The following is an 18,783-nucleotide window of genomic DNA, read 5'->3' as shown; positions in this document are numbered from 1 at the left end:
GGTCTGAGCGTTTTACTAGGGCAATGCATCAGTTTGGTTTCCATCAGAGTTCTGCTGATCACACTCTTTTCTTGCGGCACTCTAAGGGCAAAATTGTCGCTCTAATTGTTTATGTGGATGATATTGTCCTTACTGGAGATGATAGTACTGGCATTACCGAGGTCAAATTCTACTTAGGATGTCAATTTGAGAATAAGGACCTTGGCCATCTTCGCTATTTTTTGGGTATTGAGGTTGCACGATCCCACTCTAGTATATTTATCTCTCAGCGTAAATATGTCCTTGATTTACTCCGTGACTCTGGTCAGCTTGGTTCTTGTTCAGTTGATACTCCTATTGAGCAGAATCACAGGTTGACTGATTCTGAGGGGGAGTGTTTGTCAGATGTTGGCCTGTATCAGCGTCTTGTGGGAAAATTGATCTATTTGTCTATAACTCGCCCCAACATTGCCTATGTTGTTAGTGTCGTAAGCCAGTTTATGCACTCGCCTCGATCATCTCATTGTACTGCTGTTTATCGCATTTTTGATATTTTAAGGGATGTCCTGGTCGAGGTATTTTGTTTAGTAATCATGGTTATCTTCGCATTGAGGCGTGGACAGATGCAGATTATGTTGGGTCAGTGACTGATAGACGATCTACTTTGGGGTATTGTACTAAAGTTGGTAGCAATTTGGTAACTTGGCGTAGTAAGAAGCAGGATGTGATTTCTCGGTCCAGTGTTGAGTCAGAATACAGAGCTATGGCACTTGGAATGTGTGAGTTGTTGTGGTTCAAGACCTTACTAGCTGATTTGTGTCTTCCCGTAACAATCCCTTTTTCGTTATATTGTGATAATAAATTAGCCATTAACATAGCAGCAAATCCGGTTCAGAATGACAGAACGAAACATATTGAAGTTAATCGACATTTTATTAGAGAGAAGATTGTTTCTGGGCAGATTTGTACTCCGTTTGTTTCAACATCTCAGCAACTCGCTGATATTCTTACCGCCTTTGAAAGTGTCTTGTCCAAGTTGGGCGTTGTTGATATCTATGCACCAACTTGAGGGGGAGTGTTGAATAATTCTGGTTTATTAGAGTGTTTTTTAGTTAATTGTCCTTTTTAGTCTTTTCCATTTTTTAGTCTTGTAATTCTTGGTTAAAACCCAATTAGGGCATATAAACATAATTAACTTTTCTCTCTATCGTTTTCTGACTCATATGTAAAGTCAGACAAACAATTACTAGATATGTTGACACAATGGATTCCAAAAAAGAAACTAGATGAAGCCTTTAGCAAGTATGAGGAGTCTCTTGTAATTTTGAAGAGTTTATATATAAATAATGAGAAAGGGCTGATTGACCCTAATCTCATATCTTTCTCTCTAATCTTTTCTCTCTTTTGCCGCTTTTTATCTCCTTCTTCCGCTATTCTCCACAAATCTGTTCTACAACTCTTTTTCAAGGACTTCAAATTTATCTATGAGACACTAAGAGGTTGATACCTTAAGACACTCACTGGTTTTTGGCTTCGTCTTTTTTAGCTTGTGCTCTCCTTGACTACCTTGGTACTGTATTCCTTCTGTTTTTTCAGAATGAATACATTTCACCTTCCAAAGAAGAAAATGATGGACATGACCTTGACCATGAACATGCGATAACTACGCTAACATTTTTTTTTCTTCTAAAGAAACATTAATTATAAATCTTTGTTCTTGATATTCTAATCTCCTGAGTCCCAAGTTGTCATACAATGGCAATGTTTATCCATTTTTTGGCAGTGTACTCAATCCAACAGTGTTATGGATCTTTTGACAACCTCGGCTTGGAGTCTATTTCTAAGGAGGGTAAGTGCTTAGTAATGCCATTTGTTTTTCCACCTTTTGCATCAGTGGTATCGTGTTGAGGCATTCCTTGTTTACCTTTTCGTCATTAGAGCTATAAGTTTGTGATATTTTTCAGGTTGGAGATGATGTCATGGTTCATCTTTTAAAGTTCGCATCTATATTTTTACCCCTTCCTCGTGGGATTCACCTTCAAGTGACGGGTTTTCCTATCAATGACTTATGCCCCAAACACTCAAAAGATGTATCTGGATCTGGATGTCAGCCAACTCTACCCACCCAAACTGGTAATCATCATGTAGGATTTAGCAATGTCGAATAGTAGTTGTTATTATTATTAGATAGATTTTATTGCCATATAACGCCACCCCAATTTTATGTAAATCACCAAAAATTAGCACACATTTGGGGTGGCGTTAGCAAAAGTTGGTGAGGCAATAGAAGCTCTCTATTATTATTATTATTTCCCCCCCTTTCTCAGTACATGATATGCATGCATTTATTTCATCATTTTTTTTTCTAGTCGAGTCACTTGGAAATTCTTATGTTTCTCTGCTGCATTCTTTTGATTGTATTTTCCCTTTTTAATGGCCATGATAATGGTCTAATCAAGTTTTACTCTGATAAATTGCAAATTACAGTCAGATTATATGATAAGAACTTATTTTAATTGCTAGAAAACAAGACAGCATAAAAATAGTTATGTGAAAAAAAAATCTCTTGAGATTTTACAATTAATACGTGTTTACAAAATTTAAGTCTAAGATACAAAGGTGGATCTACACCGTATTGTGCCTTTTTTTTTTTCAAATGAAATGTTTAGTATTATTTGGTAGGTAATGGGTCCAAACCCCAAATGTTTAACTTTTCTTCATGTCATCTATTGCCAAAAAGGTGATGTCATATGGAACATTTCTTGAGGGATAAAGAATTTTCCATCCCCTATCGTTCCAAAAGTCATAATTTTGTGATTACAATGAAATAGCCTGTGTCCAACATAAGTGGTGGAGGAAAGGAAAACGTTGAAAGTTTAATCAGTGATTGAACTTCAGTCAAACTTTTTTTTTTTTTTTTGGATAAGTGTAATATTTATTTTTTTATTTTTTGAGAGCTTCTATTGCCACACCGACTTTTACTAATGGCACTTCTTTGGTGATTTTCAGATGAATTGGGGTGGCATTAGCAAAAGTTGGCATGGCAATAAAATCTCTATATTTTTTTTTATTAGTCTAAAGCCTGAAGGTTGGGTTTCAATCCCAGGTCTGACATAGACTTCACCTACGTGGCACCTTCAAGTTAATGTTTATTGACAAAAACCATAGTATTAAATTTGACTTATTTCCACGAAATATATTGAAATATTTCCATGTCCCCTCAAGGTTCGACACAATTTAATCGGCCATTTCCTTTTTTATATATTTAAGTGGAAATCATTATTCATTTTGCAAAGTATTTTTATGAATAATAAATATTGATCAATAATCAAATTTCATGTGTAAAAATGTGAGATTTTGGTGGAAGTATTTTGATGTACAACAAAATTCGACCAAATTATTCTTTCATAAAAGAAGTATTTTAAAATGACTGATAAAATTTATAAAAGCTATTAAAAATATTAATTGCTTGTTGAAAGGACTAGTAAATTAATCTTCATCATCATCCTTAAAGCCCTATCCCAAATATTTGGGGTTTGCTAAGGACATGTAAAATTATTGATTATGAGATTTAGAATGTTAGATGATGAGGTGTGTGTAGATGTAGTGAATCATGTTCATTAAAATTAGTTCATTTAGTTTGGGTAGGGCATGTGGCACAAGGACAAAAGTACATGACCTTTTTTACTTTTTATGGCAACTGGTCCACATTTAGAGTGATTACATGAAGGTTTCCTTGCATGTCCATATTTAGAATGCGGATGTGAAGGAATCCCTTCATGTAGGTACTTTGAATATGGACGGCCATTTTTCATGTTGGTACTCCAAGCATCTTTACTTGGGTACCCTACATGTTTGCTTTACTATGAAATACATGGAGGGAGGCTAAAAAGCCCCTAATCCCCACTCAAGGTAAAATGTCCATATTTGTCCCTAACTCAGGGAAAAAAATGAATGCTAATGGCTAGAACATGAATAAGTTGAAATAAAGTTGCAAATAATTAGTAAAAGAGTTCTTTGACAGTTCAATTAATTCTTAGATTGCTTGATCATCTCCTTAGTTTGCTTAAGCATAGGATCCACTAAACAAAATGTTGTGTATGAATAATATGAATAGAAAATGGTAACTTGAACAAATCAACGACATTGAAACATCTAAAGTTTGGTGGAAATTCATTACATACACTCATTTCTTGCTCTTGAGTGGGCTTGCCTTCAATTGTTAAGCGTGCCTCACCTTTTATAGGTGAACCATTACCAACTCTCCTATGTTGTCCTCTTTCAAATGACGATGCTTGTCCATTTCTTCTTTGTATTTGGCACTCTCCTAACCATGGTCACCAAGTCGGAATATAGCAACTCCCCTAGCATGTTTTTTATTCAACATGTGTTGCCTTTTAATATACTTTAACACCTCATGATTGAAAAACATAAGTAATTTGCTTCAAATCAAGTAATAATGCTAGGCCTCAACGCTTGAATGATTGCATGGAACTCCACATCATAAGCAACATATCACTTAACTTAGAAATTGGACATCCTCCATGTTAGAAAAATTTGCTGAAAAAGTAACTTTAGTGTTTTACTTTCATTATTTAGAGATTATAAATAAGAATGAGATTCTTTATTTGAGTATAAACCATGTTTGATATATGTGATAATAAGTACTTTGCCAAATTCCATGAGGTATGAGATACCACAAGATACTTAGGTTGTACCGGATGTTGAGTAGGTGATTCGCTTAAGGCTGACAAGGGAGATGTAATCAACTAATTTCTTAAACCTGAAAAGGTCATAGCTGGGGATGAAACTGGGCACTTCATTTAGAAATTGATTGAGATAATTTATGTAAAACTAGATCCTATAGAGTAGAGACACTCATTTAGTGGTCCTATTGGGAATTTTTTTGATTGGTAATGATGCAGTCCAGGTTAGTTAACGGTTGGAGTTAGTTAGTTAGTTAATTGTTTGTTATTTCGGTTAATAACGACCTGAAATAATTAGTTATTGGAGGTAGTTAGTATGTTAGTTGTTGAAGTTAGTTAATTTCTCCTTATTTTTGTTTTGTCACTTTAAGTGTTCATGTAAGGGTAATGTTGTCATTTCACTTGGGCTTTTTATGTTTCTTTTTTGTCTATAAATAAGCCATCAAATGTAGTTGTAAAGAAGTTTTTAGTTGAATGAAATAGATTTTAGAGAAAGAGTTTTTCTTCCATCTTGACTTTTCAATTTCTTTTGAAGTTTTCGCACAAATTAGTCTAAATTTCCGGGCCTGGTTGCATCATTTGGTATCAGAGCAAAGGGGGTGCGATCTAATTTGGACAAAAGTAAATCTAATTTTAGATCTGTGGAAAAAAATTGCAGATTTTTCAGATCTGTTTTTGTAGAGGATAATAACAGTACGTTATCCAGACCGTACATGTGTCCAAGCCGATTAAGTGGTACTTTGTGTAAGCCAATACATCCGGCCCTGCCCAACAGTAGGGTAGATATCTTGTCTGGTAGGACAAGACAACATTAGTAGAGACCAGGCCTGCCTAGCAGGGCAGGCCTGATCTGAGTATGTGTAATTTTGGTTTACGTTTATCAAGTCCAAAGATCTTGGAGGAGATCTCCCTAGAATCAGGGACTCAAGCCTAGAGATCCCAATTCCATTTAGGATCCTTACAATTCGAGGATTCATTGTGATTACATCTCGATTAAAGGGGAAACCCTAATTTTAGGGAAGGATCTATAAATAGAGAGATCAACAGAGGCAAAAAGATCTTTTGGCCAATTTAAGAGGGAAAGAGTTTTTCTTATTATTGTTATTTTGCAACTTTAACTTGAGCGTCGAAAGGTCATTGGCAGGTACCACACCGGTGCTAATAGGAAGGACGAAGGAACAACTTCAGTTCAATAGGGCATAGTCTATCAAGGTATCACCAGATCTCTCATTTACAAATTTTGTGCGTCCGTGGGAATCGCCACAACAAATTGATTTCAGTCGAAACAATGGCAAGAGCCATTAGATCAATCGAAGTTAACGTTCCTCTGCTTATTGCACCAACTGCGAAGGCCAATCTCTTGAGTATGCTAGAAATGGGAAGATCCAAGTGACCAACCAGGTTGGAAGGTTTATGTGGATGGCTCCTCAAACTTGGAAGGTTCTGGGATTGGAGTGGTAGTACTCACCCCAGATGATATCAGGTTAAAAAAAATAGTCAGACTTGGATTCAAAACATCAAATAACGAAGCAATGCTACTTGGTCTGAGCACGTTGACATGGTTGGGAGTAAAGGGAGCCATAGTCTACAATGACTCACAGCTAGTAATCAATCACGTCAAGGGAACATTTGAGACCCGGGATCCCAGTCAGAATCTAGAGGTGTGAGATAAACAAACACTCAACTTGATAGAACAACCACAAGCAATAATGTTTATGGAAAAATAAATACACGCAGCGGAACAACAATTGACTAACATTTATATAAGATTCTAGAGTAAGCGGAAGCAATCGCCAAACACTGATATAAGTCAAAATCCTCAATCTCATAATACATCAGATTACAAAAATTCCTAAACTAACATGTTTCTTATTTATAAGCAAAAAAATCGCTAGGATCCTCTACTAATCCTCAAAGAGACGTTGGTGGCAAAACATCAACCTGAACATCCTCAGAGACCTCCTCAAAAGACTCCTCAAAGAACGGTTCCTCAGAAGCTGAAAAATTTGTAAGGGGAAGGATAAGATGAGTAACAAGGGAATGTTACTCAGCAAGATGAATGCCGTTCTAACAGCGAGTCATACATGCACGAGTAATCATCTGAACAGTTAAATAATGTAACATACGATAAATGCCTAAGCATACTTAGTAAACATTTATAGTAATTTCAATCTATCATTTTTATCATTTAAAGTAACCTATGCATCTTTAAAATAAAAACATCTATCAAATATTACAAAATAAGGAAAATATACATAATAAGAACATGGTGGTGTAGTCGATAAGAGAGCAGAGGAACATGTTGATATAACCGCCTTGGCTAAGGCAATTTGTTGTTCCAAACTTCCAATCCGACGTGGAATCCCATTGTTATAATTTGATTTTGTAGCCAGTCTAGCATACTACAGTTGGATGACCATTTATCATGCTCAGACTGACCGTTGACCAAGAACCCAATACTGAGTTCAATTAACGGTGAGGTCGACCGTTTGACGACTACAGACTAATAGTGATCACTAACTAGCCCAGGAGCGAAGCCTATCAAGAGGTCATGCATGCAAACCTCGTCTACTTCTACACTATACAGAGACTGTCTTTACATACAACATTCCCTAGGAAATAAATAGGAGAAATTCCCGGTTCTCATAAGCTATAATATGAAAGAGCATATGACATTTAGCGCTATCTTAGATTGACTTGCCGTTTCCGGATACACATCAATGCGTCACTCTTTATAGGTTTTCTACGAACATTTTTTGGTAAACAAGATAGTTTATTTTTTACATAGAATATTTCATTTCTTTTAATCAAAAATATAAACAAGGTCTGGTAGTACCCTCCAGTGACAATCATCTATCATTTCCATCCATCAACAATCCCATCCCTCAATCTATCTATCATGTTTTACGTGGCATGGCCACTACGTAGAACTGGAGGCATTGTCCCATCAATTAGTCGAGAACATACGTTTTCTCTATTCATTCATCAATCAAATCGATCAATCTATTATCAAATTTCCTACATATCTATCAAAGTAATTTCACCTTTAACGTAATTTGAAACTCACAAGGCATCAATCAATTCCATTCGATGGCTTTGATTGAATTGAAAGACTCGGAAAACATGATAAAACCATAAGACGTAAATGTTGGAAATATGTGAAAATTTGGCTGAAGTGTTGAAAAAAATGAATTTTCAAAGTTGTCGAAATTGAAAATGAGTTTTTGTACATGAAAGCCCTCGACAACATGAGAAACACCATATAATTTTGATTACTTAATTCAAAGGAACGCTTAAGATATCGCGTTTTGAAAATCGGGCGAAAACGTTGAATTTTACGTTTTGTTCTTGAAACCAAAAATCACATTTTGATACGATGAGATTTGGATTTTAAAATCATTCCCAACGTTTTCGAAATAGGGGATAAAACCTTAATTTCATTAAAGAACTTAAAGTAATTGAAAATTACTTAAATGTTTTTAATGACATAAAGGTCGGAAATGAGTATACATACTATATGGAAGCAAAAAAAAAAATTGGAACTAAACTCAACATTTGGAATTTTTTTTTCCGAATTGCTGATTTTTCGCTGAAACTTGACCAAAATCGATCCAAACTTTATACTAATAATAAAATGCATAAAATACATCAATTGAATTAAAATAAATAAAAAATAACCATGCAAACATGATCAAATACGTTCAAATATGTATAAATGTAATGAAACAATAGATCTATTGAAGATCATATGGATTTTCTATGAAATTATTGCATGCTTAGAAGGTAAAGGGGAAGGCAACCTACTTCGGGCTATTCTCTTCGGCTCAATAGAGTCTAAGGATCACCTCTGACCAATCTTAAAGATTTTTCTCCGACGAAAATCGACGTTTCTAATGTCCACACGTAGTCCTCGACGAGAAGAACAACTTTCCTTCTATTTCAGGTGATTTCTCGACACGAATCTAATAGTATGATCGGATTCGTCAAATTATATATTTAAAGTGTCGTTTACCAATTTGGTAATTACTTGATGCGAAACTCGAGGAGTTAGTAACTTTTTCGATCGACTTCTGATTAAGTCGTGTTTGCAGGCTAAAGTATGTTTCTCGACCTTTCTGAAGTTATTGGTGAAGTTAATTTTCCTAAGATATTGGAAATTAATGATCCATACTTTTGAATCAATGTAAAAACTTAAAATTATTTCCTCAAGATACATATTAAGATTTTTAGGTCATTACACCCTAAGCTAGGAGAGAAATATGTCATTTATGCCGATGCTTCTTATACGGGATTTGGGTGTGTATTAATGCAGGATGGTCCGGTAATATCCTACGCATCGAGACAGTTGAAGACCCATGAAAAGATCTATCTGACTCATGATTTAGAGTTGGTGGCTATAGTGCACGTACTTAAGATTTGGAGACACTACTTGTATGAGGAGACCTTCGAAGTGTATTTAGATCACAAGAGTCTCAAGTATTTGTTCTCGCAGAAAGATTTGAACATGAGGCAAAGGCGATAGATGGAGTACCTGAAGGATTACGATTTCACGTTGTATTACCATCCCGGTAAGGCTAATGTAGTAGCAAATGTTTTAAGTTGTAGGAAAGATGGGTTGTTTGCTCACATAAGGATTGAGGAATGGAAAATTCTAGAAACTGTAATTGATTACGCATTCATCATTCCCTCAGAAACAGATGAGCATAAATCCTATGTAGCCCAGATGAGAGTACAACCCTAGATCATTGAGAAAGTTATTAAAGCTCAAAAGACAGATACAGAATTGGAAGAGTATCAACAGAAAGCCGAGGATTTTAGTGATTAGAGTTGGAGAATTCATGATGATGGTAGCATAAAATTCTAGAATAGACTTGGGGTTTTTCGCTACGTTTTGTTGACAAATGACGTAATGGCTGAAGTCCATAAGTCACATTTTTCTATTCATCCAAGAAGTACCAAGATGTATTAGGACATGAAGAGAAATTTTTGGTGGCCAGGGATGAAAAAATATATTGCCCAATATGTGAGTCGTTGTATGACATGTCAGCAAATAAAGGCTGAGCATAGGAGACCTGCAGGGTTGTAGCAACTACTTATTTCGGAATGGAAATGGGAGCACGTGACTATGGATTTTGTTAGTGGGTTGCCGAAGGCCAGTGATGGGATTGATGCTGTATGGGTGGTTGTAGATAGGTTTACTAAATCCGCTTATTTTCTACCTATCAAGATGACCTACACTGTGGATAAGCTGAGCAGGATTTATGTCTCAGAGATTGTGAAGTTATATGGAGTCCTAGTTTCTATTGTATCTGATAGGGATCCACATTTTACATATCAATTTTGATAGAGTTTTCAAGTTGCATTTGGTAAGAAGCTAAAGATGAGTACAACATTCCACCCACAGACTAATGGGCAGTCAGAATGTGTTATTTAGATATTGGAAGACATGTTGAGGGCTTGTGTATTAGATTTTGGAGGTAACTGGAAGAATCACTTGGCAATAACTGAATTTGCCTATAACGATAGTTACCAATCTAGTATAGGCGTGACACCATTTGAAGCGTTATATGACAGACCGTGTAGATCGTCGAATTGTTGGGCAGAAGTTGGGGATAGTATTCTGTTGGGACCTGACATCGTCTCGGAGACTACTGAGAAGATTAAGATAGTTCAAGAAAGTTTGCGGGTAACACAAAGCATGCAGATCATCGTCGACGATCGTTAGAGTTCGTGGTTGGTGATTTTGTATTCTTGAAGGTTTCTCGTAGAAGAAGAATCAATAGGTTTGGGATTAAGGGTAAACTAATGCCGAGGTATGTAGGACCATTTGGGATTATAGACAGAGTTGGCACGGTTGCATACAAGTTGGCTTTACCCACTCAGTTAGAAAGGGTTCATAATGTATTTCATATAACGATGTTGAGAAAGTATGAACCGGACCCATCCCACGTTATTGATTAACAGTCCTTGAATCTAGAGGAAGACATATCGTATGAGGAAGGGCTAATACAGATTCTTTACCATAAGGAGAAAATGTTGAAATCACGAGCTATTTCGTTGGTTAAGGTACTCTGGCGACATAACAATGTTGAAGAAGCGACTTGGGAGAAAGAAACGGAAATGCGTACTCAATTTTCGGAATTATTCTTAGATTGAGGTATGTTTAATTTCGATGACGAAATTCTTATTAAGGGGGAGAGGATGTAATGACTTGAAAATCTTAATATGTATATTGAGGAAAGAATTTTAAGTTTTTATGTTGATTCAAAAGTATGGATAATTAATTTTCAATATTTGAGGAAAATTAACTTCACCAATAGATTTAGAAGGGTCGAGAAACATACTTTAGCCTATAAGCACGACTTAATCAGAAGTCGATCGAAAAAAGTTACTAAATCCTCGAGTTTCGCATCAAGTAATTATCAAATTGGTAGATGACACTTTAGAGATATAATATGATGAATACGATCATACCATTAAATTCGTGTCGAGAAATCACCCGAAATAGAATATAAGAATGCCCAAATCGGTATTCGGAAAAAACAATTCCCGAAATGACGCGTTTGTCCCAACTTAAGTTATAAATATTAGTCCCTAATTAGAAAAATCTGATTTTTCTTATTTTCCTTTCTAAACAAAATTAAACCCTTTTTCCTCGAGATTTGCAACTCAGATCTATGCAAACGAGAATGATTTGAGCTTTGCCGCAAGAAGGAAAATTGTTCTTCTCGTCGAGGGTTATGTGTGGATGCTAGATACATCGATTTTCGTTGGAAAAAAATCTTCGAGATCTGTTGGAAGTGATCCTTAGATTCCGTTGAATTATAGAGAATAGCCCGAAGTAGGTTGCCTTCCCTTCTACCTTCTAGTCATACAATAATTTCATAGAAAATCCATGCGATCTTCGATAGATCGATTGTTTTATTACATTTATACATATTTGATCATGTTTGCATGGTTATTTTTTTATTTATTTTAGTTCATTTGATATATTTTATGCATTTTATGAGTATTATAAGATTTGAATCGATTTTGGTCAAGTTTTGTCGAAAAATCAGCAATTCGGAAAAAAAAAGCCAAATGTTGAGTTTAGTTCCAATTTTTTTTGTGTTGTTTCCATATAGTATGTATACCCATTTCCCACCTTTATTTCATTAAAAACATTTAAGTAATTTTCAATTACTTTAAATTTTTTAATGAAATTAAGGTTTTACCCCTCATTTTGAAAACGTTGGGAATGGTTTTAAGATCCAAATCTCATCGTATCAAAATATGATTTTTGGATTCAAGAACAAAACGTAAAATTCGACGTTTTAGCCCGATTTTTGAAACACAATATCTTAAGCGTTCTTTTGAATTAAGTAATAAAAATTATATGGTGTTTCTCATGTTGTCGAGGGTTTTCATGTATAAAAATCCATTTTCAATTTTGACAACTTTGAAAATTCATTTTTTTCAACACTTAGCCAAATTTTCACATATTTCCAGCTTTTAGGTCTTATGGTTTTATCGTGTTTTCCGAGTCTTTTGATTCAATCAAATCCATCGAATGGAATTGGTTGATGCTTTATGAGTTTCAAATTACTTTAAAGGTGAAATTATTTTGATAGATATGTAGGAAATTAGATGATAGATTGATCGATTTGATTGATAGATGGATAGAGAGAATGTATGTTCTCGACTGATTGATGGGACAATGCCTCCAGTTCTACGTAATGGCCATGCCACGTAAAACATGATAGATAGATAGAGGGATGGGATGGTTGATGGATGGAAATGACAGATAATTGTCACTGGAGGGCACTACCAGACCTTGTTTATATTTTCGATTAAAAGAAATGATATATACTATATACAAAATAAACTATTTTGTTTACCAGAAAAGGTTCGTAGAAAGTCCATAAAGAGTGACGCGTTGTTGTGTATCTGGAAGTGGCGAGTCAATCTAGGATAGCGCTAGATGTCATATGCTTTTCGGTAGTATGGGATACCTTAGAGCATATTACAGCTTATGAGATCCGGGACTTTCTCCTACTTATTTCCTAGGGAACGTTGTATGTAAAGGTGGTCTTTGTATAGTGTAGAGGTAGGTAGGGTTCACATGCATTGTCTCTTGATAGGCTTCGACGGGAGGGGTTTCCTCGGTTAGTTAGTAATCACTGTTAGTCTGTAGTCGTCAAACGGTCGACCTCATCGTTAGTTGAACTCAGTATTGGGTTCTTGGTCAACGGCTAGTTTGAGTAACATTCCACGTTGGATTGGAAGTCTGAAATAACGAATTGCCTTAGCCGAGGTAGTTATATCGGTGTGTTCCTCTGCTCTCTTATTGACTACACCGTCGTATTCTTATTATGTATATTTTCCTAATTTTGTAATATTTGATAGATGTTTTTATTTGAAAGATGCATAGGTTACTTTAAATGATTGAAATTGCTATAACTATTTACTGAGTATGCTTAGACATTTATCGTACGTTACATTATGAAAAACTTGCATTATTTAACTGTTCAGATGATTACTCGTGCATGTATGACTCGCTGTTAGAACGGTGTTCATCCTGCTGAGTAACATTCCCTTGTTACTCACCCTATCTTTCCCCTTACAGATTTTTCAACTTCTGAGGAGTTGTTATTTGAGGAGGTCCCTGAGGATGATCAGGTTGATGTCTTGCCGCCGTCGTCTCTTTGAGGATTAGTAGAGGATCCTAGCGGTTTTTGCTTATAGATAAGAAACATGTTAGTTTAAGAATTTTTGTAATCTGATGTATTATGAGATTGAAGATTTTGACTTATATCAGTGTTTGGTGATTGCTTCCGCTTACTCTAGAATTTTATATAAATGTTAATCAATTGTTGTTCTGCTGTGTGTATTTCTTTTTCCATAAGTATTATTTCTTGTGGTTGTACTATTAGGTTGTGTGTTTGTTTACCTCACACCTCGATTCTGATTGAGGAGTCCTCAGGATTTGTGTTGGAATTTTAGGGCATGACAAGGAGTAGCGTCTGGTTGATGCAAGTCAACGAGGGAAGAAGAGGAAATGTGAGGAATTATGAAGTTTGGTTAAGGAGATTGGGTTAAGGATTTGGGCGACAATAGGAAAATGATTTCCAAAATCCCAATTGGCTATATGTTGAAATGTAAAACATAAAGTTTTCCAATTTCAACAATTTAAAATTACAATTAGGGGAAGGTTTATGGTATTTGGATTCTACATGTTTTAAAATTACAGGTTTAGGGTATTCAGATTAGATTTGGAAAATAGATTAATGAAGTAAATAAAGTGGGGAAGGATTAAGGGTAAAATAAAGTGGGGTTTATAGGTTTCAAGAATCAAGAATCAAGTATCACAAAAGGGGTTTCAAGAATCAATAATCAAGAATCAAGAACGGGATTTTGAGAATCAATAATCAAGAATCAAGAAAGGGGTTTCAAGATTCAAGTATCTAAGACTTCAAGAAGTCAAGAATTAAGAATTCAAGATTTCTTGAAAAAATCAAGAAAACAAAGTTTATGGGTTGGGTTATTGAAAGGATTAGAGGGTTCTTGATGGTTTCTCACTCTCTCATAAATAAACAAAAGAAGATAGAGGATAAAAAGGAGATTAAAGAAAAAAAATGATATTTACCTAGGAATCATCCCAATGATTTCCATGGCATGAACTATGTTGATGTGCCAACATTCAAAAGAAAACAGAGACTTCTGTAATTTTGTTTATTCCAGTCATCCTTTGTCAATAAATCCTAATATAATCCTAAATAAGGAAAATCAACCAAGAGTCCTAATAAAACTAAAATACTAAATAAAAGATAAACTAAAGTTACTAAACTACATCAAAATATTATACTAAGACCATGGGTCAATAAAACATGAAAATCAGTCCAAAAAAATAAAAATGAAGTCCTAAAAAAAAAAAAAAAAAAAAACTAATCTAAAACAATCCTGAACCATAAAACAATAAATCTAGACTCAATTAAGTGAAAACCTAAATAATTATAAATTTTTCGTTAGAACCCTTGACCATTGACTTGATTTGCATACCACATTATTGGTTTTGATAGTTTCAAGGATCATCATCAAGAGGATCCTTATTTCACAACTATTCTACATAGTACATACAATTTAGCAAGTAAACTTGCTGATTTTCTACTCAAAGATGGTATTCTTTTCAAGGGATTGAGGTTGTGTGTGCCAAATTATTCCTTACAAGAGAAGCTTCTTGTTGAGTTACACAATTTGGGTCATTTTGGTTGAGATAAGATTCTTGCATTACTTCAAAAGGATTATTTTTGGCTGCAAATTACAAGGGATGTTACAAAGTATGTTCAAAGGTGCCATGTGTGCCAAAAGGGCAAGGGTATGGCTACTAATGCGGGGCTATACTTTACCACTTCTGGTACCTAACTATGACGCTCCAGACCTACAATAGTACAAAGTGTTTTCAAGGCGTGTAGGCTTCGGCCCAAAGCGGATCATATTGTATTATTGTGGGCCTAGGGCGTTATAAATGGCATCAAAGCCGAGGATGGTTGTTCCTGTTGGTGGAGAGATTTTCATGGCCTTGTCGGTGTGCTGCTGGCTAGCATAGAAATGCTTATGGAGACCAAGAGGTCGAAGATGAGCCGTCACGTGGCAAGGTGGAATGACAGGGAGGGTGTAGTTAGTCCCACATCGGACAAGAGAACGTTCAAATCTTGGTCCATAAGGACAAACTAGACCTAAAATAGTACATCACATTTTAAAGCTATATCGGCCCAAAGTGGAAAATATTGTACTATTGTGAGCCTGGGGCATTATACTAACAAATCTTGGTTGTGCATTAGTATGGAGTTTGTGTTGGGTCTCCCACCCACTCAAAGAAAGAATGATTGTCACAGTGATTGCGAATCGATTCTGAAAAATGATGCATTTTGTTCTAGCCTGAATTCTATGGATGCTTCATATATTGCTTAACTCTTCTTCGAAAAGGTTTACAATTTGCATGGTGTGCCTACTTCTATTGTCTTCAATAGAGCTGCCAAGTTCCTTAGTAATTTTTGACCTACTTTATGGAAGTTCATGGGAGCTGAATTGAATTTCAACACTTCCTTTCACCCTCAAACCGATAGTCTAACGGAAGTTATCCATCGAAGCCTAGGGAATCTGCTCCGTTGTCTAGTTGGGGAGCATATCAAGGGCTGGGATAATGTTCTTCCTTTGGCTGAATTTGCTTCCAACTCCTCAAGGAACCAAATTACTAATATTTCTCCTTTTGAATTGGTGTATGGTTTAAAGCCCTCTAGTGTTGTTGATTTGGTTCCTTTACCTACTAACGAGAGGTCAAATGCTAAGGCTGAAGATATGGCAGCATATATGAATGATCTTCATGCACAAATCAAATTCCAAATTGAAAGTTCGAACAACAAATATAAGGAAGCTATTGATCTTCATAAGAGGAGAGTTGTGTACAATGTAGGTGATTTGGTTTGGGTGGTTTTAAGCAAAGATAGGCAGCTGTGTAGCTTATACACCAAACTTAAAGCTCGCAATGTGGGACTTTGTAAGATGTTGGAGTGCATCAATGATAATGCTTACAGGGCAGAGCTTCCTCCACATTTAAACACATCTAATGTGTTTAATGTACAACATCTACTGCCCTATTATGTCGCCTAACTCTTGGTCGAGTTCTTTTAAGGATGGGAGAATGATGGAATCCAAGTTAGTTAATGGTTGGAGTTTGTTAGTTGGTTAATTGTTTGTTATTTTGGTTAGTAACAACCTCAAATAGTTAGTTAAATTAGTTGTTAGTTTCTCTTTAGTTTTATTTCGTCACTTTAAGTGTTCATGTAAGAGTAATGTTGTCATTTCACTTGGGCTATTATGTTTCTGTTTTGCCAATAAATAGGCCATCAAATGTAGTTGTAAAGAAGTTTTTAGTTGAATGAAATAGATTCTAGAGAGAGAGTTTATCTTCCAACTTGACTTCTCAACTTCTTTTGAAGTTTTCGCACAAATTAGTCTAAATTTTCAGATCTGATTGCATTAGGTGATCATTTCAATCATTGTAAAATATCTATACGAATATATGCATTGAGCATGAGGCTAATGGTAGTTAACAATTTATCCATTGAGAGCATACAATGGATGCGTGGGGCATCTTTCTTTCGTTGACTCAAATTGGTTTTTCCTTGGGATACTCAATATTTTTCCTTTTTTTTAATCGTTTTTTTTGTTAAAATTTTTGTAGTCAAGTGGTCCTTTAGGTGCACGAAGAGAAATCCTTTGGAAGGCTGGTTCTTATCTTTGCTAGTCTTTTGATATATATATGGGGAGCGTTCGGAGGCCCTAAAGAGCGCCAAACATTTTTCAATATATGGGTTAGAAAATCTGGAATAGGCTGATTTTTTGTGGGGATGATCTCTCCAGTAAAGAGATCATATCATCCCCACAAAAAATCAGCCCGTTCTGGAACTTCTAACCCCAGTTTACAAGTTGAAGAATCCTGGACCGTTAATTATTTGTAAACCACTTTGATGAGGTTAGAAGTTTCAAAATGTGCTGATTTTTTGTGGGGATGATCTCCTCACAACAGAGATCACCACTCACAAAAAAATCAGTCCATTTCGAAACTTCTAGCTCATATATTAAAAAGTGTTTGGCTCTCTTTAGGGCTTCCAAATGCTTCCCTATATATATATATTTTTATTTTATTTTTTTCTTGGATGCTCTTCCCTATACATGTAATTTATTATACTTAGTTATAATACAATCTATCAATGTAAGAATACAATAATCTTAATCATGGTTCAAAGTTTTGGGCCGTTTTGGAATGTTTCGATTGAATATTCTGCTTTCAACTGAGATTGAACAAAAAATCAACTCCGAAACATTGTCAATGTTTTGGTTGAGCCCATTTCAGTTTTTATCCTGACCGAAACATAGCACTGGAATGAGATTTTAAACCTTGATCTTGATTATGTTCAAAATCTGGGTTGGGCAATTTTTTCGGTCTGTTCCCCCCCCCCCCCGCCCCGCCCGTTTTCTTCTATAATTTGGCAACAATGATGATTTATATTTTTTTTTGCAATATCTTCACCTATTTGCTGCACATTTCCAGATCTCTTCATGTTATGAAGTAATAATACAATATTTTTAATGATTAATAAAAGGAAAATTCGTGATGGACCATTCTTTGGCATTTACATTTGGTAAATAGGATCCACTGTTGATGCCTTTGGAAGGTTCATTCTTTGGACCTGGCTTAATTGACCTGATATTGTTTCTCCATGCTACATTCTCTTCTTTTCTGCGTCCATTATTTAGTTTGTTTATTTAATGTACATTTTGTTTGAAGGAAGTCAGACTAGAAAGTTTAAAAGTTTTACTGAGAACCTGACAGATTAATATTGAATTTGTCCTTTTTGTCAGGGCACCCTCAAAAGAGAAAGAGAGTTGATAATGAAAACAAATCTGATTTGGATATCAATATTTCTGTACTGCAACGTAATGATTCATTTGGGGTTTGCAATCCCTTAGGCTCCGTTGCTCGTAATGATTGTAATCAGAGGAATTGTATTGGAGAATTTCATAGTTATGAAAAGAACTTAAATGGAGAGCAATCAAGTTCAAACAAAGCTAGAACAAAGTCCGGGAAGCGTTTAAGATCATTTAGTTGGCAACGTCGTCGAAAATACAGGAAAGTGAATTTTATAGAAGAAAAAGTGCTGACCAATAGCATAATTTCCAGAAACGACAAAGAGTATTTATCTGGGAAGTTTCAACAGAGCTGTACTACCACCTTAAGTCTTCAAGAGTCTGAGGAGCAATTTGGACTCGATATTCACTCTAAAATGGTAAGTTCATGAAACCATTTGTTATGGTGTTGAACCTGAATAGTTTTTTCTATATGCCATATCCCTATACCTATAAACGGCTCTCAGATATAAGATTTTTACCACATATCTGTAAATGGACCACATTTTGTAGGGGTAGGAGTATGAGAATTGTAAGACCTGTTTTTGAATTTAGTGGCTCTGGGGTTTAAAATATGTATTTTTTAATTGGAAAAATGTAATAAAATTTAGAAGTTGGGGGGATTAAAATATTTTTGGGAAACAATTTC

General features: G+C 35.4%; 1 protein-coding gene across 10 annotated transcripts in view; it reads left to right on the top strand.

The window, feature by feature from the left end:
* Positions 1–18,783, top strand: part of TERT (telomerase reverse transcriptase) — a 66,979-nt gene that overhangs the window by 11,379 nt on the left and 36,817 nt on the right. For 9 of the 10 annotated variants that reach the window (XM_086422234.1, XM_086422231.1, XM_086422236.1 and 6 more), the window contains 3 exons: positions 1,763–1,828; positions 1,944–2,112; positions 18,090–18,514. In XM_086422234.1, coding sequence (XP_086278360.1) covers positions 1,763–1,828; positions 1,944–2,112; positions 18,090–18,514 — 660 coding nt within the window. Of the gene's footprint in view, positions 1–1,313; positions 1,479–1,762; positions 1,829–1,943; positions 2,113–18,089; positions 18,515–18,783 lie in introns of those variants that run through there. The other variant, XM_086422239.1, reaches the window with a different exon arrangement.

The sequence above is a fragment of the Akebia trifoliata genome, chromosome 14, assembly GCF_017979445.1.
Source record: "Akebia trifoliata isolate Shusen 1 chromosome 14, ASM1797944v1, whole genome shotgun sequence".
NCBI lineage: Eukaryota > Viridiplantae > Streptophyta > Magnoliopsida > Ranunculales > Lardizabalaceae > Akebia > Akebia trifoliata.
This window is presented reverse-complemented; position numbering and strand designations above follow the sequence as displayed.